Source organism: Ovis canadensis, chromosome 14 (genome assembly GCF_042477335.2).
Source record: "Ovis canadensis isolate MfBH-ARS-UI-01 breed Bighorn chromosome 14, ARS-UI_OviCan_v2, whole genome shotgun sequence".
In the NCBI taxonomy this organism is placed as follows: domain Eukaryota; kingdom Metazoa; phylum Chordata; class Mammalia; order Artiodactyla; family Bovidae; genus Ovis; species Ovis canadensis.
The window spans coordinates 21463503-21486837 of record NC_091258.1 but is presented as its reverse complement, the minus strand read 5'-3'; the positions used below and the strand labels follow the sequence as shown (position 1 = coordinate 21486837).

The window sequence follows — 23335 nt, the reverse complement described above, 5'->3', positions numbered from 1 at the left end:
CGTGTGAAACAGACAGAGGGCGGGATTTGCTGTGTGACTCAGGGAGCTGAACCAGGGTTCCACGACAACCGAGAGGGGTGGGATGGGGCGGGAGGGCCAAGAGGGAGGGGACATGTGTGCACCTGTGGCTGACTCCTGTTGCTGTATGGAGTCCCCAACACAATATTGTAAAGCAATTATCCTGCAATTAAGCATAAATTTAAAAAGTAATTTTAAAGAAAAAGACCTTTGTCACTGCCATTCATCTACCCAGACTAATATGGAAGCTTCACTGCTGTGCCCTCGGCCAGGAATGCTCCCCCCCGCCCCCCGCCCCCGGCCAGAGCTTCCCACGACTCCCTTATCACCTTGCAAGTCTCAGCTCAGACGTCGCCTCCATGGACACGCTTCCCTGAGGCCTGCCCTCCTAACACTGCGCTCTTCGCTGGTTACTCTTTGCCACGGGCTCTGCTTCTTCCTTCCCTGGCATCCGACACAGTCCTGAACGCTTAGTCTGGCCTTCTCTGTCCTTCCTGTGACACCGTAAGCTCCTCTGGGGTCCCCACCGTCCCACTCACCAGGCGTCCCCAGTGACAAGGCTCATATCCGACACACACCGATCCTCTGAGTATTTGCTAAGTCAAAGAAGGGACCGGGACTTCCCTGGTGGTCCAGGGGTTAGGACTCTGAGCTGCCAGTGCAAGGGGCACAGGTTTGATTTCTGGTCAAGGATCTAAGATCCCATATGCCACACAGCATGGCCAAATACATTTAAAAAAATAACAACAAAGGGACAAATTCTAAGGATGTCAAGTGACTGTCACCCAGGACAGAAGACAATCCTTGAATGGTCACAGAAACCAAATCCTCAGCTGACAGGCAGGTCTGTATCCATGTCAGGGATAAAAACATCAGTTCTGTTTCTCACACCAGCAGGCTCCACGTGGAGAATTGGTACCTGGGAAGGGGAGCAGGATAACCCATGCGGATGCAGGAAAACAATGATTTCATTACGTGAACGGACACTCACAGTCCACCTCATCCTTTCCACGATGCCAACAAGAGCAGTGACTACTTGAGCACCTGTCTCCTCCATGTGACTGAGAGCAAATTATAGGGATTATTTTGTTTAATTCTTTAATTACTTCATTTAACCCTTTAATTCCCCTACACACACACACACACACACACACACACACACACACACATACACACTGGAAGACTACTCAGCCATAAAAAAGAATGGAATAATGCCATTTGCAAATAGATGGGGAAACTATGGAAACAGTGAGAGACTTTATTTTCTTGGGCTCCAAAATCACTGCAGATGGTGACTGCAGCCATGAAATTAAAAGACGCTTGCTCCTTGGAAGAAAAATTATGAGCAACCTAGATAGCATATTAAAAAGCAAAGACATTACTTTGCCAACAAAGGTCCATCTAGTCGAAGCTATGGTTTTTCCAATAGTCACGTATGGATGTGAGAGTTGGACTATAAAGAAAGCTGAGTGCCAGAGAATTGACGCTTTTGAACTGTAATGTCGGAGCAGACTCTTGAGAGTTCCTTGGACTCCAAGGAGATCCAACCAGTCCATCCTAAAGGAAATCAGTCTTGAGTGTTCATTGGAAGGACTGATGCTGAAGCTGAAACTCCAATACTGTGGCCACCTGATGTGAAGAACTAACTCACGGAAAAGACCCTGATGCTGGGGAAGATTGTAGGCAGGAGGAGACAGGGACGACAGAGGATGAAATGGTTGGATGGTATCACCGACTCAATGGATGTGAGTTTGAGCATTCTCTGGGAGTTGGTGATAGACAGGGAGGCCTGGCATGCTGCAGTTCATGGGGTCCCAAAGAGGTGGACACGACTGAGCGACTGAACTGAACTGAATGGCACCTGTAGCAACATGGATGCACCTAGAGATTATCACACTAAGTGGAGTGAGACAGAGAAAGATAAATACCATGAAGGAGATCAGCCCTGGGATTTCTTTGGAAGGAATGATGCTAAAGCTGAAACTCCAGGACTTTGGCCACCTCATGTGAAGAGTTGACTCATTGGAAAAGACTTTGATGCTGCGAGGGATTGGGGGCAGGAGGAGAAGGGGACAACAGAGGATGAGATGGCTGGATGGCATCACTGACTTGATGGAAGTGAGTCTGAGTGAACTCCGGGAGTTAGTGATAGACAGGGAGGCCTGGCGTGCTGCGATTCATGGGGTCGCAGAGTCAGACACGACTGAGCGACTGAACTGAACTGATCCCTTATATGTGGAATCAAAAAAATGATAGAAATGAACTTATTTATGAAGCAGAATCACCGACACAGAAGACAAGCTAGGGCTATCAAAGGGCAAAAAGAGGGTAGCAATAAATTAGGAGGTTGAGATCAATACTGTACTATATCAACTGTAATACACTGGGAGCATTGGCTGAATCTTATTTCTCATGGGACACTTGACTGATGGAGCTTGGGACCACTTTCAGACAATGGATTTTGCAGACGGAAGATTCCAGTGGAAAAACACCTGCTCCACTGTTTCAAAAACGCATTGTTAAAATAAGAACTTTGCAAAATACTCATTGTTTTAATGGATAAGTAGCTCAAAGATGGATCTCAGAAGAAGCTAAGATAGAGGATGAGCCCATTTCAGCGCCCCTGGTTGGGTCCACACTCGTCCCCACTGTGGGCGCTCCAGCAGGCACGTCTGGCTTCCAGCTAGCCAGGCACCTCTCCCAGCCTCCTGCCCTTGGCATCTCAGCACCGGGCAGGGCATGTCCTCTGTGAGAAGGGATCAGTGCCTTCCCTCTTGCTGTAACAAAGGCTGAGCGAGGCCGCCCTCCTTCGGTCCCCAGCAGGGTGCCCCGCTACCCCATACAGAACTCAGACATCTCTGAGATCACACAGCAGGAGAAGGCAACCCAGAACAGAAGACATGAGACTCCAAAAGGCAGGTAAAACGAAATCAAATTGGGGTGCTGCCCCTTCCTGGCCGTGTGGCCTTGGCCATGTCACCAAGTCTCCCCAGGACTCAGTTTCCTCATAAATAAAGTGGGTATGATTCCTGCTCACAGGGTCACTGTGAGGATCCACACAGAGACTAGGACATGGAGAGCACTCAGAGGCAGCTCTCATCACCAACAACATCACCACCATCATCATCATTCACTTATTAGGCAGGCAAGCCAAGAGCCCAATACCAGGGAAGCACCTGGTATTTGTGAGCACCCCGCATTCGCAGACAGCTACCACTTGCCGAAAATAAGCAGATAGAGAGAATGTGCAGAAGCAGAAGTGAAAACGTGAGAACAAAAGCCCGTTCAGTCAGATGGACATGGTCCACGCCCCCACCGGTGGTTCATCACACAACCAGCCCCATCCACAACTCACAGGCAGGTGGTTCATCACACAACCAGCCCCGTCCACAACTCACAGGCAGGTGGTTCATCACACAACCAGCCCCGTCCACACTCCCCGGGCAGGTGGCACCACTGTGGCTCCCAGGACACGTTCCAGGCCACCTCCCAAACCAACAAGGTGCCAGCGGACCCCAAAGCTCACCGCAGCAAGGTGCTCCAGCAGACTCCCTTCTAGGCGGAGTCTGCTCCACTAGCGCCCAGAGGGAACAAAAAACCAGAGAGGCAGGACTTCCGGCACAAGCTCCCGCTCCACGCCCAGAGACTCGCAGGAGGCCCACACAGGAGGGGATCCAGTGCACCATCTTGCCCAGCGGCCTCGGAAAGTCAGCAAGAGAACGATGGCCAAGACGTGAGTGTCCGGCTGAAGTCCATCTTCTTTGCCAGAAGCCAGGCCTTGGGACTCGACTGTTTAAAATATGCACCTTTTGTATACAGATAAAATATGTAAACACATACAGAAACACACTTAAATTAAATCCACTTGCTTCTCAGCCGTATCTCATTGACTGTCATCTCGCTTGACCAACAGAGAAACTGAGGCACAGACAGCTCGCGCAAACCTACCTCGGGTCACACAGCTCCCAGGAGGTGGTGGAGCGGGGCTCTGAACCATGAGTCTGGACCCTCGTGGTCGTTTGGCACCAAGGTGGCTGCTGTCAATTTTCTCCCCACCTGGGAAGGTCTCATCTTCTCCAAGAGGTGATGCCCCATTCTTTGAACCTGAGCTGGCCCCGCGGACACTTTCTCAGGCTAGGTCACAAGAACCCCGTGACTCTTGGAAGACACATCCCAGGGGACACCAGGCACCGTGTAAGGAGCCCGATGACCCTGGGGCCGCCACGCAGTAGGTGCTCAGCCAACATTTTCAGCTGAGCCCGGGCTACCGGCCATCACTGCCACAGCACCAGACACAGGAGCCAAGATTCTGGAAACTTCCAGACCAGGGGACAGGCCCGCCGAGTACCACCTCAGTCCAGGCCACAGAGAGAACCACCACCCAGCTGCTGTTGCTGTTGTTCAGCCACTAAGTCGTGTCTGACTCTTTTGCCACCCCATGGACTAAAGCCCGCCAGGCTCCTCTATCTGTGGGATTTCACCTGTTTCCTCCAGGACAGGGACCCCATCCCTCCTCCTCTCTCTTAGCAAAACTGGGGGCCCGGTATGATGGCAAATATGGGCATGGCACTTCACACGGAACAGCTCCGTCACGACACGGTCCAAGGGGGAATCCTAACATATCCAGTGACATTTTACGGTCCTAAGCAAAGCAAACACATGACTTCAGACCAAGGTTTCTTAATTTCTTTTAAGGAAAAAATACACTTTTTCTTCTTCCTTTTTAATTTTTTTTTTATGTTACATGGCTGTGCCAGGGCTTAGTCATGGCATGCGGGATATAGCTCCCTGACCAGGAACTGTGCTTCCCATGTGGCTTAGTGGTAAAGAATCCGCCTGCCAGTGCAGGAGACTCAGGAGATGCGGGTTCCATCCCTGGGTCAGGGAGATCCCCTGAAGCAGGAAATGGCGATTCACTCAAGTAATCTTACCTGGAAAATCCCAAGGACAGAGGAGCCTGGTAGGCTACAGTCCATAGGCTTGCAAAGGAGCTGGACACAGCTTAGCAACTCAACAACAACAACAGAGAACTCCTGCATTGAAGGGCAGAGTCTTAGCCACCGACCACCAGGGAAGCCCCTAGGCCAGGGTTTCTAACCTTGGCACCACTGACATCTTATAATTTTATACTGGATAATTATTTGTGGTGGGGGCCGTCCTATGCATTGTAAGATGTTTAGCAGTAGCCCTGGCCTCAACCTGCTAGATGCCAGAAGCAACCTCCTCCAAATAACCAGGACTAAAAGCATCTCCAGGCACTGCCGAATGCCCCCGCATGGGTGGGACGGGATCGCCCGACTGAGAACCACTCCCTGCTGTGCACAGTGAGACCCGTGGCCGTCTGCCCCCACCCAGGCCCACACAGGAGGCTGTGACGCCTGTCCAGAGGCCAGCGGCCACCTGCCAGCGACCCCAGAGCCACACACGGGTGCTGTCTTCTGCAGACCCCACAATAACCTGCAGGCTCCTGCTGACTCAGACCAACACTCCAGCTGGGGCCCCCAGAACACCACCTCTACATCAAGAGGCTGGAAACGAGGTGCTGAGTGGCCCCGTCCAGGGCTCAAAGGCCTGTTCTCTCTAGGTGGTCAGGGGAGCACCTCTGTAAAGCACTTCACCCCCAAATCGGCTTCTGTGCCACTTTACAAACACCACGACACAGCCATCTCACATAGGCTAGCCAGTGCAGTTCAAAACACCACCCCTCGGCTGAAAACCCTTCAGCGGAGCCCTACTGCTCTCCAGAGAAAGTCCAAACACCTAAGCAAGACTCTGCTGCTCCGGACAGGCTGGCTGCTGCTCGTCACCCACAACGGCAAAAGCAAAAGCGGCAGTTCGCACCGGTCCAGGGCTGCACACCGTGCTCAGCCCTCTGATCCAGCGACTCATGTGTTCATTCGCAGCTGCGACACTGTGCGGACAGCAATACCGTCCCCGTCCTGCAGCCAGGAGAACCGGATCTCAGCAGGGGACAGGACGCACCTAGGCTCACGTGGCCAAGCTCATGAAACCCTGCTGGAGTCAGGCTCCATGCTGCCTGCACCTGATCCACCAGGGCAGGCTCTGTGAGGGCAAGTCTAATTCAGTTACTGCCGTATCTCCAGCACCCAGAATAGTGCCTGGCAGAGCAGGCACTCAAACATGGATAGATGGAAGGAGGGAGGGATGCTACCGAAGAAGGAAAGAAGGAAGGCTGGAAGGAGGGGAGGGTGGAGGGGTGGGAGGACGGGGGGCGGGAGGACAGGGAGTGGGGGGGCTGTGGGAGGATGGAGAGTGGGAGGACAGGGAGTGGGAGGATGGAGAGTGGGAGGACAGGGGGTGGGAGGATGGGGAGTGGGAGGACGAGGAGTGGGGGGACGGGGGTGGGGGGGACGGGGGTGGGGGCGGAAAGGGAGTGGGAGGACGGGGGGCGGGAGGACAGGGAGTGGGGGGGCTGTGGGAGGATGGAGAGTGGGAGGACGGAGAGTGGGAGGATGGGGGGGACAGGGATGGGGGCAGACAGGGAGTGGGAGGACGGGGAATGGGGGATGGGGGTGGGGGGATGGGGATTGGGGAGACAGGGAGTGGGAGGACGAGGAGTGGGAGGACGGGGAGGGGGGGCAGTGGGAAGATGGAAAGTGGGAGGACAGGGAGTGGGAGGACGGGGGGTGGGAGGACGGGGAGTGGGGGGACGGGGAGTGGGAGGACAGGGAGTGGGAGGACGGGGAGTGGGAGGACGGGGATGGGAGGACGGGGAATGGGGGGACAGGGAATGGGGGGACGGGGGTGGGAGGACGGGGAGTGGGGGGACGGGGAGTGGGAGGACGGGGAGTGGGAGGACGGGGAGTGGGAGAACGGGGGTGGGAGGACGGGGAATGGGGGGATGGGGGTGGGGGATGGGGAGTGGGGGGACGGGGGTGGGAGGACGGGGGTGGGAGGACGGAGAATGGGGGGACGGGGTGGGAGGACGGGGAATGGGGGGACGGGGGTGGGGGGACGGGGAGTGGGGGGACGGGGGTGGGAGGACGGGGGTGGGAGGACGGGGAATGGGGGGACGGGGTGGGAGGACGGGGAATGGGGGGACAGGGGTGGGAGGACGGGGAGTGGGGGGACGGGGGTGGGAGGACGGGGAGTGGGGGGACGGGGAGTAGGAGGACGGGGGTGGGAGGACGGGGAGTGGGGGATGGGGAGTGGGAGGACGGGGAGTGGGGGATGGGGAGTGGGAGGACGGGGAGTGGGGGATGGGGAGTGGGAGGATGGGGTGGGAGGATGGGGTGGGAGGACGGGGGTGGGAGGATGGGGTGGGAGGATGGGGAATGGGGGGATGGGGTGGGAGGACGGGGAATGGGGGGACGGGGGTGGGAGGACGGGGAGTGGGGGATGGGGAGTGGGAGGATGGGGAGTGGGGGGTGGGGAGTGGGAGGATGGGGGTGGGAGGATGGGGGTGGGAGGATGGGGAATGGGGGGATGGGTGTGGGGGGGACGGGGAGTGGCAGGGACGGGGAGTGGGAGGACAGGGGTGGGGGGGACGGGGAGTGGGAGGACGGGGTGGGAGGACGGGGAGTGGGGGATGGGGAGTGGGAGGATGGGGAGTGGGAGGACAGGGAGTGGGAGAACGGGGGTGGGAGAACGGGGAATGGGGGGACGGGGGTGGGAGGACGGGGTGGGAGGACGGGGAATGGGGGGACAGGGAGTGGGAGGTCGGGGGTGGGGGGACGGGGAGTGGGAGGACGGGGGTGGGGGGACGGGGAATGGGGGGATGGGGTGGGGGGGACGGGGAGTGGCGGGGACGGGGAGTGGGAGGACGGGGAGTGGGGGTGACAGGGGTGTGGGAGGAGGGGGAGTGGGAGGACAGGGAGTAGAGGGGCCTGGGGGTGGGAGGACAGAGAGTGGGAGGACGGGGCGGGGGGTGGGATGATGGGGAGTTGGGGGGATGGGGGTGGGAGGATGGGGAGTGGGGGGACGGGGAATGGGAGGACGGGTGTGGGGGGGACGGGGAGTGGCGGGGACGGGGAGTGGGAGGACGGGGAGTGGGGGTGACAGGGGGGTGGGAGGAGGGGGAGTGGGAGGACAGGGAGTAGAGGGGCCTGGGGGGATGGGAGGACAGAGTGGGAGGACGGGGCAGGGGGGGTGGGATGATGGGGAGTTGGGGGGACGGGGGTGGGAGGATGGGGAGTGGGAGGACAGGGAGTTGGGGGGCCGGGGGTGGGAGGAGGGGGAGTGGGAGGGGGGAGTCGCTAGTGCGGTACCTACCAAACCTGGCTAGCTACCAGGATCACCTGGGGAGCTCATTAAAACACTGAATCCCAAATAAATAAATAAATACAAATAGTAATAAAATAAAATACTGAATCCCAACCGACCTGGTGAATGACAGTCATCCTCAGCCACCCCAAGGAGGAGGAACTGCTCTTAGCGAGTAACCGGGGAGAACCACAGGGTATGGATTTCAGGAGGCAAAACCCTGTCTCACAACCATCAGGACCGTCAGGAGAAAGCTCCAGAGGCCTGCACACCTTCAAATGCCCCTCACCAGGTGTTTCTGGCACTCGGCCAGCTGGCTGACACAGGCTGGGCATCCACTCTCAGTGCGGCGGGGCACCTGTGTTTACCGTTGGGCCCGTCCTGCCCCTGCAGGCCCCCACCCCCGCCCCAGCTGCCACAGGTCTCTGGGCCACCTGGGAGGTCGTTGAGGCCAAGGTAAACAAAATCGGGGCGGTGGGGTGGAGGGAAAGGCCAGCGGCCTCCAGACACGGGCACTGTCAAAGCAGGCCCTCTGGCTCAGTGCTGTTGGAGGTCATCTTGGCTCTAGAGTCAGGAGAAACCTTTTGGGAAGCTACCTCGTCTCACTCATGATAAAAGAAACCGAACAAAGAGCCATGTCACACTGTCAGAGTCCACCTGTGAGCTGCCAAGTTCAGACCCCATGGCAGCGTGGGAGGGGATGTGGGGAACTAGAGGGGCCCCCAACACCTCAGGAGCTTCTGTGGGATATGATCCAACCGTCCTTTAAAGTTAAAAACACCCCGTGCCCTCTAACTCAGAAATCATACATGGAGGACGCTGTCCTTCAGATAAACCCCACATGCGCATGAAAGAATGATGCAAAGGTGACCCCCACACACAGCTGGTGGAAATGTAGAATAGTGCGGCCACTTGGGAAACAGCCCAGGGGGTTCCTAAAATGATCAAACAAAGTGACTGCATTGGCTGAGGAGCAGCCCTGCCCCTGGGCATACACCCAGGAGAAATGAAAACACACAGCCGCAACAAAAAATCACTCGCGAAAGCTCACAGCGGCAGGATTCATACCAGCCAAAAAGAGCAAACAACCCAAATTTCCATCAACAGATGAATGGGTCAACAAACTGTGGAATATTTGTAGAAAGGAATATTACCCGGCCACATAAAGGAATCAAGTCCTGAGACACACACAACACGGAAGGATCGTGAAAACGTGGGAAACATGCTGTTAAGTGAAAGAAGCCAGTCGCAAAAGGCCACATACTACGTGATTCCTTTTCTAGGAAGTGTCCAGAACAGGGGAATGGAGAGATGAAAGGTTGCTTAGGGCAGGAGAGGTGGAGGAGGACCAGATGGATGGCTGGAGGGTACAGGGTTTCTTTTAGGGGTGATGAAATGTTCTAAAACTGTGGTGGCTGCACATACCTGGGAATATACCAATCTGTGAATGGATGAATTATAAGGTATGTGAATTGTATCTCCATAAATCTGCTAGCAAAAGAAAGGAAGAATCCATGTACAGTTGCTACAGCTAGTAGCAAAAGACTGGAAAAACCCAAAGCGTCCGTCTCTAGGGGTTAAACTATCACACTGTAGCCAGAATGCTATGTGGCAATGAAAGGATCAGATCAATATGCTGATAAGAAACCACCTCAATGGGTAACTGCTCGGGGGCCTCCCCTGGCAGCTCAGTGGTAAAGAATCTGCCTGCTGGTGCAGGAGACACAGATTTAATCTCTGATCCAGGAAGATCCCACGTGCCTCAGAGCAGCTAAGCCTGTGCACCATAACTACACAGCCTCTGCTCTAGAGCCAGGGGGCAACAGAGCCGGCGCCCCAGAGCCTGTGACCCACAGCAAGAGACGCCACTGCAAGGAGAAGCCGCACACCATGGCTAGAGAGTGGCCCCAGCTCACCACAGCTAAAGAAAGGTCCAGGCAGCAACGAAGACCCAGCACAGCCAAACATAAAGAATAAAAACTTTTTTTAAAGAAAACTATTACATTTAAAAAAGAAATCGAAGTGCGTAAGTATATGCAGTAGGTACTCATTCGTATAAAAAACAACAGACACATCCCACAAACACAGAAGACATCTAGAAGGCCACAGAGCCTGGGCGGGAGCGGGCCTCTGGAGCCTGGGAAGACAGACATTTATTTATGAATTGTCTGATTTTTCCCCAAGCGTACGCTTTAATTTCTCAATTTAAAAGAAGTCAATAAAAACTCATTAAAGCAAGTCTCTGCAACTGGACATTGCTTAAGCCTCTGGACTCTGAGTGAAAAAGGGGCCTTAGGAACTTGAGGATCTGAACCCACTGCCCAATGTAAGGGGGAAGGAAAAAAGAAGCCGCCTCCACTCGCAGCAGAGCTTCACTGGAGGGCTCCACACACCCAGAGACGTGCTCTGTCCACATGGAGTAAAGCACAGGCCTCTCGCTCTGCTGTCTGCACTAAAACACACATCTGGCTACCAAGCGATGACTTTCCACAAGCTCTGGCCAGTGAGCCCTCAAGAGGGCACACGGCTTGACCATCAACGCAGACTGCACGGTCCCCGAGGCCGTGAGATGGTGCGCTCAGCCCCCAGCAGCCCAGGCGAGCTGTCTGGAGGTCATTTCCAAGCTGGCCCACGCACGCCTCCGCACCGGGGCTTTCCTGGCCGACTCCCCCACCTGCCCCAAACCCCATCAGAGATCCAGACAAAGTGACGCCGCTTTTCCTTTTCAGTAGAAGGGGTCGAACCGATGACGGCTGCAGGGCCCGCTGTTCCAGGCAGGGTGGTGAGAGGTACTCACGGAAGCCCTCGATCTTGTCGGCCGTCTTGCTCCAGGCCACCTGCCGCGTCTCCATGATCACCTGGACGGTCCTCCGCTCTGGGGTGGACTTGCGGAAGCTGAACACGGTCATGACGGTGCCCAGCTCCAGGGCCCGCTTGATCTGACTCTTCTCGTACTCCGGGAGGGTGTCCACGTTGGCCATGGTGCTCGTCGTCGTCTGCTCCCAGTGCGGGGGGAGGCGAGGAGGAAGGGGGTGAACAGGGAGGCTGGAGGGAGGAAGCAAGGGGAAACTGGTTTCAGTTAACTGAGCGGGCTTCGGTTAACAGGAGGAAGCTTCAAAAGCCAAAATCCCATCTCATGCCCATCAGGATGAGCTTGGGGAGAAGGCGCTGGTGGCAGCGGGGCTCACCAGCTGCTCAGACGTTTAAATGGAAGCAAGGTGTGGGTGGAGCCCTTGACCTCAGTGAGCCAACCGTTATCTGGGCTTTGAATAACCAAATCACCCCAACCTGGCCGCCACCTTTCCTTCCCCAAGCAGGTTCATGCTGTAGAATATTTGAATAGCCAAAGAAGCCCAGGCTGGCTCCCGCCCCAACCCCGACACCCCGCCCAGAGACTTCTAACCACCCCTTTACTTCCCGAGTAGAGCCGGGAATAGAGGGAAAAAAACCGCCCAAATGGGTCCGTGGACACCTCTGCATGGAAATGGAGCAGAAAGGGCAGAAACCAGCAGGCCCGGCAGCCCCGCGTGGAGGCCCCTGCTGACCGTGCGGCCCTGGGCAGGCCGCGTGACCCCTGGGAGCCCCACTCTGGGCAGGAAGCCACCAGCGAAGCACCTTGTGTGCAGCTCGGCTTCCGGGGGTGGCCCTGGTCATCCCTCACCCTCCTGAACAGTCGGAGCTCCCCAGAGAGGTGCCTGGGCCCCAGGTCTCAGAGCCTTCCTTGCCTGGCTCCTCTCACGCCCGCATCTAGCCCACCAGCAAGCCCAGAAAGCAGTGGGTCTCCCTGCATCCCTGCTCCCTCCAGGGATCTTATACACACGGGTCAGTCTGGCCGCCTGCTCCCACCCCAGACCCTGGAGTGAACTCTCAGACCAGGAACCAAAAGGATGCTTTAAGAAAAAGAGTGGAAGGGGACGTAGGCATACTATGGCTGATTCATGCTGATGTATGGCAGAAACCAACACAATGTTATAAAGCAATTATCCTCCAATTAAAAACAAATTAATAAAATAAAATAAAAAAAAACAAGAGCGGGACTTCCCTGGTGGTGCAGTGGAAAAGACTCCACCTGCCAACAGTGGGGACACAGGTCCGACCTCTGGTCCGGGAAGACTCCACACGCCGCAGAGCAGCTGAGCCTGCACACCACAGCTACTGAAGACCACGTGCCTAGAGCCCGGGCTCTGCAGCAAGAGAAGCCTCCGCAGGGAGAAGCCCAGAAGCAATGTCATGGAGAGTGGCCCCCACCGGCCACAACTAGAGAGAGCGCGAGCAAAGCAAGGAAGGCCCCGCACGGCCCAAAATAAAAGCACAGAAACAGAAAGAGTAAGAGTGAATATAGGTCGCTCCCAGAGCTATGCTCTGCACAACCCTACCCCGCCCCCAACATCCTGCCTCCAAACGTCCGAAGACTCAGGGCCCCTCGCTCTGAGGGACTTGACCGCAGCCCCTACCCCAAGTCACTACACCCCCAGGGCTGAATTCCACCCTTGTAAAGGGGAAGAAGACAGACGAAGGATTCTCCTTCAAGGAAGGCTGAAGGTTCTGCAGACTAAACCAGATAGTGTATCTCGGCCCTTAAAACAAAGATTCACAGTCAGTGACGCTCAGGTTTAGCTCCTGTTACTGTCCACTGTTGCCTGTATCTTTCTTCCCCCTTTCCCACTCAGTCTTTATATATATATATATATATATATATATATATATATATCAGTTCAGTGCAGCTCAGTCGCTCAGTCGTGTCCAACTCTTTGCAACTCCATGAATCGCAGCATGCCAGGCCTCCCTGTCCATCACCGTCTCTCGGAGTTCACTCAGACTCACGTCCATCGAGTATAATCGCTTTACAATGTTGTGTAAGCTTCTGCTGCACAACAAAGTGAATCAGCTGTGTGTGTAGCACACACTGGATAAGGAAGTGGCAAGCCACTCCGGCATTCTCGCCTGGGAAACCCCACGGACAGAGGAGCCTGCCAGGCTGCAGTCCATGGGGTCGCACAGTCAGACATGGCTGAGCAGGCACACATGTGCATATACCATCTATCCGTTCCCTTTAGGACCGCCCTCCCACCCCCTACCCCACCCCACCCCTCGAGGTCAGCACAGAGCACAGAGCTCAGCTCCCCGTGCTCCGCAGCAGCTTCCCACGAGCTGTTCATTCCACGCGTGGTAGGGTATGTACATGTCAGTGCCACTCTCTCAACACATCCCACCCTGCCCTTCCCCTCCCCGTGCCCACAAGCCATTCTCTACACCTGTGTCTCTATCCCTGTATCTTTCTTATCTTGTCCCCACCTCCAAACCCCTTTAGGCTCCCATAGTTCTTACTTTGCAGAGAAGCTGAGTGTTCAGCCAGGGCTGCCTGGGCCTCCCCACAGCCTCTGTGCCAAGCTGCTCAAAATCAGGGTCTCAGCTGTTCCAGCTGTATAATGGGAATAACACCACCCTCGAGGGGCTCTGGATGGACTAGACCCCACAATGTTTGTACAGCCCCCAGTCAATCCTATAGGAAATCAACCCTGAATATTCACTGGAAGGACTGATGCTGAAGCTCCCAAAACTCTGACCACCTGATGCAAAGAGCCAAGTCACTGGAAAAGACCCTGATGCTGGGAAAGATTGAGGACAGGAGGAGAAGGGGATGACAGAAGATAAGAACGTTGGACGGCATCACCAACTCAATGGACGTGAGTTTGAGCCAACTCCGGGAGATGGTGAAGGACAGGGACGCCTCATGTGCTGCAGTCCACGGGGCCGGAGAGAGTTGGACATGACTGAGCAACTGAACAACAAAAACAGCATCTAGCAGGGCCTCCGATGATATTAATCAGCCAGCTGATCAAAGTGTTAACCAAGGGTCAGCTCTATAACAGGCACGGACGGTGGACTCGCACGCAAACGAGAGGTGAGGCCCGGGCCCTGTCCTTTGCCCTCGTCCCCCTCCCCCTCCACCCACAGCCAGGGGCACCTCCCAGGTGTGCGGACAGCCCAGCAATAAAATCATAAATTATACCTGCTCTCCACCCATTAGGAAACATCAGCTCCATGATTCTGCAGAAGCAGAGATGTGGGGGTCTCGAGGGAGCAGCAGGAAGGGGTCCCCAACTCAGTCTAAGGTGAGGCTGGGAACTTAATAGTGCTCAGAGGAAGCTTCTAGGGGAAGAGGGCATCTGAATCCAATCTTTAAAAGAGATGATGTGGGAGGGGACGGTGCTCTAGTCCGAGGAACTGGCTGAAACAAAAGCCCAGGGGCCAAGGGTGTGCAGGAACCCTGCCTGATCCAAGCCTCCCGCCTCACCATCCCTATTCCAGGTCAGCAAGGGGCCTGAGGCCAGTCTCTGCCCTGGAAAACCTGCTGTTTACTGGCCCTCCCGAGTGCCTACACCTGCCGTATCGGGTTCATCTCATTTACCTCAGAAATACTGGCGCTGCAAACTCAAGGCCTGGGAGGTGAAATCACGTGATCAAGGTCACGGAGACGTGGCAACATCAGGATGGGAACCCGGGTCTGAATCCCATGCCCCTGCTCCTTCTGCAACCCCCTTCTGGAATTCACAATCTGGTCAGATAGTAACTAACCACGCAGAGAGGTCAAAGGACTCATCCAAGGTCACACAGCTGCAAAGTGTCAGAAGCAGGACACAGCTCTCGAGTTCCCCACTCCCAGGTGCAGCAGGGCACAAATAGGAAGCACACCCCCTCTCACAACACCGCCACTTAAACCAGCCGACCTGGAAGCGCCAGGGCCCGAGGGCCCTGCACTAACCTTCCCAGGATTCTGGTCACTCCCCATTCAGAAGCCCAGCGGACTGGCTCAACCATAAACATCAAGTCTCTCACGTCCTTCTCTAAGAACCAGGAAAGCATCCTTACGGCCACAAGATCCCTGGAGTCAACCACTAAAATCCACCAGCTCCCAAGTCGGGCTTTCAGGGTTCAACGCTTCAGCAACTAAGACAAGGTCTCCAAGGCCTTGACCCCGGAGGAGGGCACTAGCCATCACCGGCAATTTCTATTTTGCTTCTGCTTTCAAAAAAAAAAAAAAAAGAAATAGGCTTGAAATCCCTTTCTTGTTCCTGTTTCCCATCCTCCCTGGGTAATTTTATAAAATGACTTATGGTGTTAAATACAAATGAGGCTGAGATTTAATAAGATCCTACTTTTCATGTTCTTCTCTTTGAAATAAACTTCTGGGAAAGACAAATTATCATATGACATCGTTTATACGTGGAATAAGGTACAAATGAAGCCATCTACAAAGCAAATAAAGGGTCACAGATGCAGAAAACAAACTTATGGTTCCTGGGCGAAAAGGGAACATAGATTGAGACTGGTATCGACATATACACACTCCTGGAGGTAACTAATAAGGACCTACTGTATAGCTCAGGGAACTCTACTCAATACTCTAGAATGACCTATATGGGAAAGAATCTAAAAAAGAGTAAATACATGTATATATATGGGCTTAAGCAGTGGCTCAACTGTAAAGAATCAGCCTGCAAGGCAGGAGACATGGCTTCGATCCCTGGGTCGGGGAGATCCCCTGGAAGACGGCATGGCAACCCACTCCAGTGTTCTCGCCATGGAAAACCCCGTGAACAGGGGAGCCTGGCGGGCTGCAGTCCAGAGGGCAGCAAAGAGTCGAGACAATGGAAGCAACTGAGCACGCGTAACACGTATGTGTATACACACTTGATTCATTCTGCTGCACAGCAGACACTAACACGTTCTAAGCCAACTATATTCCAATAAAGATTTTTTAAAAAGTAATGCAAGGACCCAGAACCAGGAAACAGAAGTGTTCTTCTCTTCAAGGCTCTCAGCACTCGTCAGAGCAGGGCAGGATTTCATACAAAATCCCACAAGACAATTCCCTTGGACTCCGGGCACAGTCGCATCCCTGAAAAGTGACAGCCCCTCTGGGGGCAGGAGGGATGTTATCGCTGCGTGTCACACCCACCTGCAGAAACAGGGTGACTCACATTCTCACTGGAGGAACTCAGCAGGGTCAGCCACGGCAGGTACGGGTGTGCCTTAGTTGCACTTTTATTTTTTTTAGGGCAACCTGCGAGCATCTATTAAAATGTAAAACATGCAGCTGCTTTGATCCAGCATTGTACAGAAAAATGCACGAAAATATTTGTAAGAGGAAAGATCAGGAAACAATTCAGCTGCCCATGAATGCGTTGGGGGGGGGGGGGTATCCCTTACATGATGGGACATACACGTTAAAGAACTGTTTAGCTGCTCCGTCGCATCTGACTCTTTTACGACCCCACAGGCTGTAGCCCACCAGGCTCCTGTCCGTGGGATTTCACAGACAGTAATACTAGAGTGGGTTTCCATTTCCATTTCCTGAGGATCCTCCTAATCCAGGGATCAAACTCATGTCTCCTGAATTGGCAGGCAGATTCTTTACCACTGAGCCACCAGGGAAGCCCACATTAAAGAATGTTCAATAGCTACTGAAAAGAAGGAGGAAGATTTACAGGTACTGTGATCTGGAAAGATTTGTGAGGCAGATGAAAAAGAGTTGCAAACTAATAAATATTATTACATGTTTAAAAAGGCTGTCTGTTGCCATATGTGAAACAGGTTCAATGCATGAGACGGGGCGCTCAGGGCCGATGCACTGGGATGACCCTGAGGGATGGGATGGAGAGGGAGGTGGTAGGGGGGTTCAGGATGGGGGACACATGTAACCTGTGGCAGATTCATGTCAATGTAAGGCAAAAACCACTACAATACTGTAAAGTACTTAGTCTCCAATCAAAATAAATTAATTAATTTTTAATGATTTTTTTTAAAGGCTGTCTGCTTATAAACCTAGAAGGAATGGTTATTTTTGGAGAGTGGGAGAAGGTAAAGGATCTGACCATCAGCTTATGACTAATTTAAGTGCTAACATAATGGATGAGCTTTTCTGCTTTGAGTTTTTAGCGTTTTCTAAGTAAAGACACGGTTTCAAAAGTTTTCTCATTTTCAATTTTCCATCAACTCCACTCAGCCCAAGGGCTATTTATGGGGGTCCTGGCTTTGCCTCCTCCAGAGGAGTTTCACAAGCTTGGGGAGAAGGGGGCGGGTATCATTAGGCAATTTGAGGATCGGGGAACCCTGCAGTGGTACACACGCGGCATTCGTCTCTGTAATAAGGAGACCTGCTTGGGACCGCCAGGGACTCAAAACTGCCTACAAGGCTGTAGCTGCGGACGCTGGCCCAGGCCCCCACGCAGGGCCCTTAACCAGAGGGTCAAGAAGTGGCAGATAAGCCCCAACTCTGCATACAGCCCTGGGATGTAGGCCTGGGTGGCCCAAGTATCCAGGGGAAGAAACGGGGGCTCAGAGTCTTTGATGTGCCCAAGGTTACACAGCTGGAACCGAAATTCTAATTACGTTGACTGACAAGGCCACCTGTTTCCCGTGCGCGTCACCCCCACCCAGCCACCCCACACTTTCTTACTCTAGTTCAAGATCAGGGTGCTAGAAGAGCCATCCCAGGGCCCCTCTGGAATCCAGCTGCCAACACCCCCTCCGCCGGGGTGCACACCGGGCTCGTCTTTCCCTCAAATTCTTCCGCTGTGGGGTAACCACCCCTCCGCGATTCCACAGCATAACCAGGAAAACGAACAGTCGCACAAACATAATTGTGCACACCGCTGTGGGGCAGACAGGGAACCCTGGATCCCTCGAAAACCCTCCAATCTCTCAGGGCAAAGGGCTGCGCCTTCCTTGTATCGCTCGCCACCCACCCACCCGCAACCACCTGTGTAGTGCGAGGAAGTGCCAGGGGCCGGCCTCCGCCTGGAGTCCACAAGCCCTGGGCACAGAGGTGGCCAGGAGACACGCCCGACTCCACGCGGGACCCCCAGGGCCACGGGAGCCTAGAACTCAGGCGCTGGCGCGAACCCCCGACCGCAAGCCGCGCCGCTTCCTCCGGTTCCCATTCAAAGCCGGGCTGCCCCGGGGCATCAACCGACAGAGTGGCGCCGGTCCGGGGTGAGGAAGTGGCCGTCCCCGCCCGGACGCTGGGCACAGCGAGCGGGGGTTCGGGCGGCGCGCCCCACCCCTGCCCGCGCCAGCTGCGCCCCGCGCAGGACCCCCTCCCTGGACGCGGCTTTCCGGGCGCGCGTCCCCCGGGCGCACGCTCCCGGGGCGGCCCCACCAGACCCGGCCACTCACCTGGCCGCGCCCCCGCCGCGGGTCCCGGCTCCGGGGTCCCGCGCGCAGCCGCCCGCCGTCCGGGCTCCGGGCACTCCCTGCCGCGCACGCCCTCCAACGCGGGCGCTGCTACTTCTCCTTCGGCCGCGGCCGCGCGCCACGTGACTCCTCCGGGGCCGCCCCCTGCGCCCCGGCCCGCCCCACCCCCGGCCCCGAGGCGGGCCCAGCGCCGCCCGCTGCTCTGAGCACCCGGGGCGCCGCGTGCTCCCTCTCGGGGCCGGGCCAGCCTCGCGACCGCGCCTCCGCGGGCCGAGGAAGAAACTGAGGCAGCGGAAGGGGATCCACCTGCCTGCCCCAGGTCCCTTGCAAGGTGGAGAGAGAATTTCCAGAGGGACCAGCATGTATGGAGCGCTCACTGCACACGTGTGTTTTACATGCATTTAATATGCTCCCCTGTAACCCCCGTGAATTGGCAGTTCATGGTCCTACTGTGAGATCGTCACTGAGTCTGCGCAGGTGTCTGACCGCCTCTTACTACATGGAACAAACCACATAAATACCCTAAGCTCAGCTTCCTCATCTGTCAGACAGGATCAAAGTCCCAAAAGTTTGTTCTAGGGAACATGGAATACCAAGAGAACTGATCTCTCGTTTTCCCAATGAGAGATTATTTTATGGCTCACTCTATAAACTTCTACGCGTATAGATGACACCGTCAAGTGCCTAGTGATGGGATTTAGTTGATTCATTGAGCTACACCAAGCCTATTTCAAGTCGCATATTGTATGATGTAACATATTCTTTGAGAAATATTGCTCTTTTCCTCTTTCCTGTTTCATGAAGCTGTTTTATTCAGACCTTCCATATGCATCTTGGACGTGTCTGCTGTGACGAGAGAGAGACTTTCTTTTACCTATAGAGCTGCCAGGACACGTCAGTTCTACTCCTGAGCCACTTGACTTACAGCATTTTTTTAAATCTATGAGTGTTGCTCTGGCTGAAAATATGATACCTAAAGCCACAGGGCTCATGTGCTGACTTTAGGCAAGCTGGACTCATTTTTCACTGCTCCTAGCCCAGGGGTGTACACTTGCTATTTCCTATAGATCGGTTATTGCACTGCTTTTTAAAGAAATCCTGAAACCACTTGAAAACATGGGGCCACCTCCCCAGGAATGATAAATCTGGGTTAAATTTATTTGCTTTTTTTTTTAAGAACTTCAGTTTATATTTCCATCGATCCTTTTTATCATTTCTATTTTGGTACATGTTATCTAATGTACATGATAAAGTGGTACAACCGCCTATGTGTAGAATTTATTATTACAAAGTCCATGTGTATAGTGGACCATGTTAAATTTCTTGCTGATCAGATGAAACTAAAGGCAATTGGCTTTGGAAACCGCTGTGGGAAGCCCTGGCTCCTCTTCTCGGTCCAGATAGGTGCTGATTCTGATTGGAGATCTCCCTGGTCCCCGGGAATCAAGCAAGAAAGAAGAACACGGAGCACCTACTTCAGCTTACTCTTCTTGTGAGCCTACAGCATTTTTGGAGTTAAAATGTCTGTTGTGCTTGAGATGGCAATTTGATTTTTTTCATATTTTTAATTGCTTTTCCTCTTTTTCACTGTTTTCATTTTTCAGGTAAACAGCTAAAGGAATCCAATGCGATGAATGGGAGTGTTTGGGGCTCCACATTGCCTGTTTTTCTGCAACTTTATTTTGTTCAAAATAAAGTCACTGAGATAGTAGCCCTGGTTCTGGGAAGGCTCAAATACAAAATGATATTTCTTCTCCAAGGCATAAGGGGTCGGGGGAGAAGCCACCCTGTATATTCAGATATACATGTAGTGGAAAGTCCCCATCACAAGTTAGCTATGCTAGGGCTCAAGGGCATTAAATGGGGGTGGGGGGGCGGTGGAAGCAGAATTGGAACCCGAGTCTGTCTGGTGCTGGAGCCCGGGGGCACACAGGCCCATGACCCATCCCCGGCATTTAGGAGGAATGCAGGCAGGGAGAGGTGCCCGTGTAACCACTCCGCATAGATTCACAAATGGGTCAGGAAGTGACCTCAAAGGGTGGAGGGAACTTTCTTTTCCTTTTCATATAAAAAGAAAGAAGAAGGGGGAGGGAGGGAATAATCTGAAAGAAAACTGTGTTTTAATCAGCATTGTCTGGACTTGCTATTCTGTCCCTCACCAGTCCTCAAGGATGATGATGTTTTCCTTCATAACCCTCTTCCATTTGCTAGCAGCCATGATGTATTGGACCATTAGTACCCCCCACCCTGTGCCTCAGTTTCCCTCTTTGCAAAAATGGGTATAATAACTGTACCTACCTCCCAGGGGTGATTATAATGATTAAATTAGACAACGGAGCGATAAAACAGGCAAAACAGTTCAGCCATCACGGTTGACTATTTTCAGTATTGTTATTGACAGGAAGAAGAAAAAGGCCCATGCTGCAGTGAGAAAGCGTGGATCTGGAGGACATGGGGATCTGGGTTCAAATTCCAAGGCCACTTCCTTAGCTGTGTGACCTTAAGCTGGTCAGTTACCCTCTCTGAACCTTCAATTTCCCCATCATTCAATCTACTTTTGGGATACCAAGAACAGGGATAGAAAGTATATTAGTAGTTGCCTGGGACTGGGGGGGACATGGGGGCTCTTGGAAGGGGTACAGGGTTTCTCTGTGGAGGGATGAAAATATTCTAAAATAGATTGTGATAATGGCTGAACAGCTCTGTGAAGATACTAAAGGCCACTGAACTGTAGGCTTTAGATGGGTGAACTGTATGTGATGTGAATTATGTCTTAATAAAGCTATTGGGGAAAAAAAAAAAAAACCCTACCTTAGAAGGCTGTTTAAAAAATGAATGGCTAACACAGCTTAGCACAACACAGCCTTCAATAAAGCAGCAGTTGCTCACATAATAATCATTATTAGAGAGTAGGTCTTCTGAACCTGGCCCTCCTTGCCCTGCCAGTCACTGCAGCGGCCAGGCCAAGGCCCACTGCCCTGCCCCAGCGCCTTGCCAGCCTCCTCCTTCCACCCCCACAGCCAAAAACAGCCAGAAAACCCCTGAGAGGCTTTGAGTTTGGCTTCCTTTCCTGATATTGTTCAGAGAAGTGCATGTCCCCTGGGGACAAGCTGAGTCTCAGCTGCTGGGTGGCAGGACTCTGAGAGGAAGTACCACCCAGAACTGGCTTCCAGACCTGGTCAGGGTCAGGCCCGACACAGAAGCTTCTGCATGGGAGTGGTTAGACCCACACACCTCGTTTTTTCCCAGCTTTATTGAGGTATAATTAGTATACAAAAAAAAAAAAAAAACACCTGTACACAATCAAAGTATACAGTCTGATGAATTTGGACTTCTGCATACCCCTCTGAAACCGTCAGCGCATTCAAGGCAATAAATACCCATCACCTTCAAATTTTCCTATGGATTTATCATTGCTGTCATGTTTTACCCACTTTTAAAGCTGGTTGTTTGGGTTTTGTTTGCTTGTTTTTTGCTATTGAGTTGTAGGAGTCTGCTATTCAAATCGAGGGCTGCGTGGAAAAGCCTCTGTTACTGTAGTTTTAATTTGGGCTTCTCAAAAAATAGGCAGGAGACCTAAATAGACATTTCTCCAAAGAAGACATACAGATGGCCGACAGGCACATGAAAATATGCTCAACACTTCATTATCAGAGAGATGCAAATCAAAACTACAATGAGGGACCACCTCACCAGTCAGAACAGCCATTATTTAAAAGTCAACAAATAACAAATGCTGGAGAGGGCATGGAGAAAAGGGAACCCTCCTACACTGTTGGTGGGAGTGTAAGTTGGTGCAGCCACTGTGGAAAACAGTATGGAGGTTCCTCAAAAAACTAAAATTAGAATTATCATATGATCCAGCAATCCCACTCCTGGGCATATATCCAGACAAAACTATCCAAAAAGATACATGCACCCCTATGTTCGTAGCAGCACTAGTCACAATAACCAAGATATGGAAACAACCATCGACAGGCAGATGAATGGATAAAGACGTGGTACACATACACGATGGAATATTACTCAACCACAAAAAAGGATGAAATGATGCCATTGTCAGCAACACGGTTGGACCTAGAGATTATCATACTAAGTGAAGTGAAGTCAGACAGACAAAGACAAATGTCGTATGATATCGCTTACATTGTGGAACCCAAAATATGGTACAAACAGGGGACTTCCTTGGTGGTCCAGCAGCTAAGTCTCCACGCTCCCAATGCGGGGGCTCAGGTCCAATCCCTGGTCAGGGAACTAGATCCCACATGGCGAAACTAAAAGATACTACATGCTGCAGTAAGACCCATAACAGTCAAATACATAAAATAATATCAAAAATAATAATAAATAATAAAACAGGACACCAATAAACTTATTTAAGAAACAGACTCATGGACACAGAGAACAGACTTGTCATTGCCTAGGAGGAGCCGGGGGTAGGGATGGAGTGAGAGCTGGGGTTAGGAGATGCCCACTATTATCTATTGGAGGGATAAGCAACAAGGTCCTACTGTGTGGCAGAGGGAACTAAATTCAATATCCTGCTCTAGGCCAAATGGTAAAGAATGTGGAACAGAGAGTGTGTGTGTGTGTGTTTTTATATGTATGAATATATATATACACTTAGGTGTATATGCAGGTATAACTAAGTGAATTTGCTGCGCAGCAGAAGTTAATGCAACATTGTAAATCAACTATCTTTCAATAAAATAAATTATCAAAAACTATAAATAAGATTAACAAGGCTGTTTGGGGAAAGCTGATCAATCTCCTTGGAACAGCGGTTCTTGCCGTATTGTTCTCAATTTCAATTTGGTGATTAACGTGAGGTGGTCACCCAGTGAAAATATATTGGGCCTTATGCTTACAACCTGTGCAATCTTATGTTAGATCT

The 23335-nt window shown here is 53.0% G+C and overlaps 2 protein-coding genes across 2 annotated transcripts in view; one reads left to right on the top strand and one right to left on the bottom strand.

Annotated features, from left to right (window-relative positions):
- Positions 1-18598, bottom strand: part of PLCG2 (phospholipase C gamma 2) — a 160189-nt gene extending 141591 nt beyond the window's left edge. The window contains exons 1-2 of the mRNA XM_069552534.1: positions 18424-18598; positions 11039-11286 (exon numbers count right to left, since the gene is read on the bottom strand). Coding sequence (XP_069408635.1) covers positions 11039-11222 — 184 coding nt within the window. The 5' untranslated portion in view covers positions 11223-11286; positions 18424-18598. The remainder of the gene's footprint in view (positions 1-11038; positions 11287-18423) is intronic.
- Positions 11221-18647, top strand: LOC138418546 (proline-rich protein HaeIII subfamily 1-like). The gene is made up of 2 exons (XM_069549938.1): positions 11221-11246; positions 17954-18647. The coding sequence occupies exons 1-2, from the start codon at positions 11221-11223 to the stop codon at positions 18645-18647; spliced, it is 720 nt and encodes a 239-aa protein (XP_069406039.1).
- The last annotated feature ends 4688 nt before the right edge of the window (positions 18648-23335 follow it).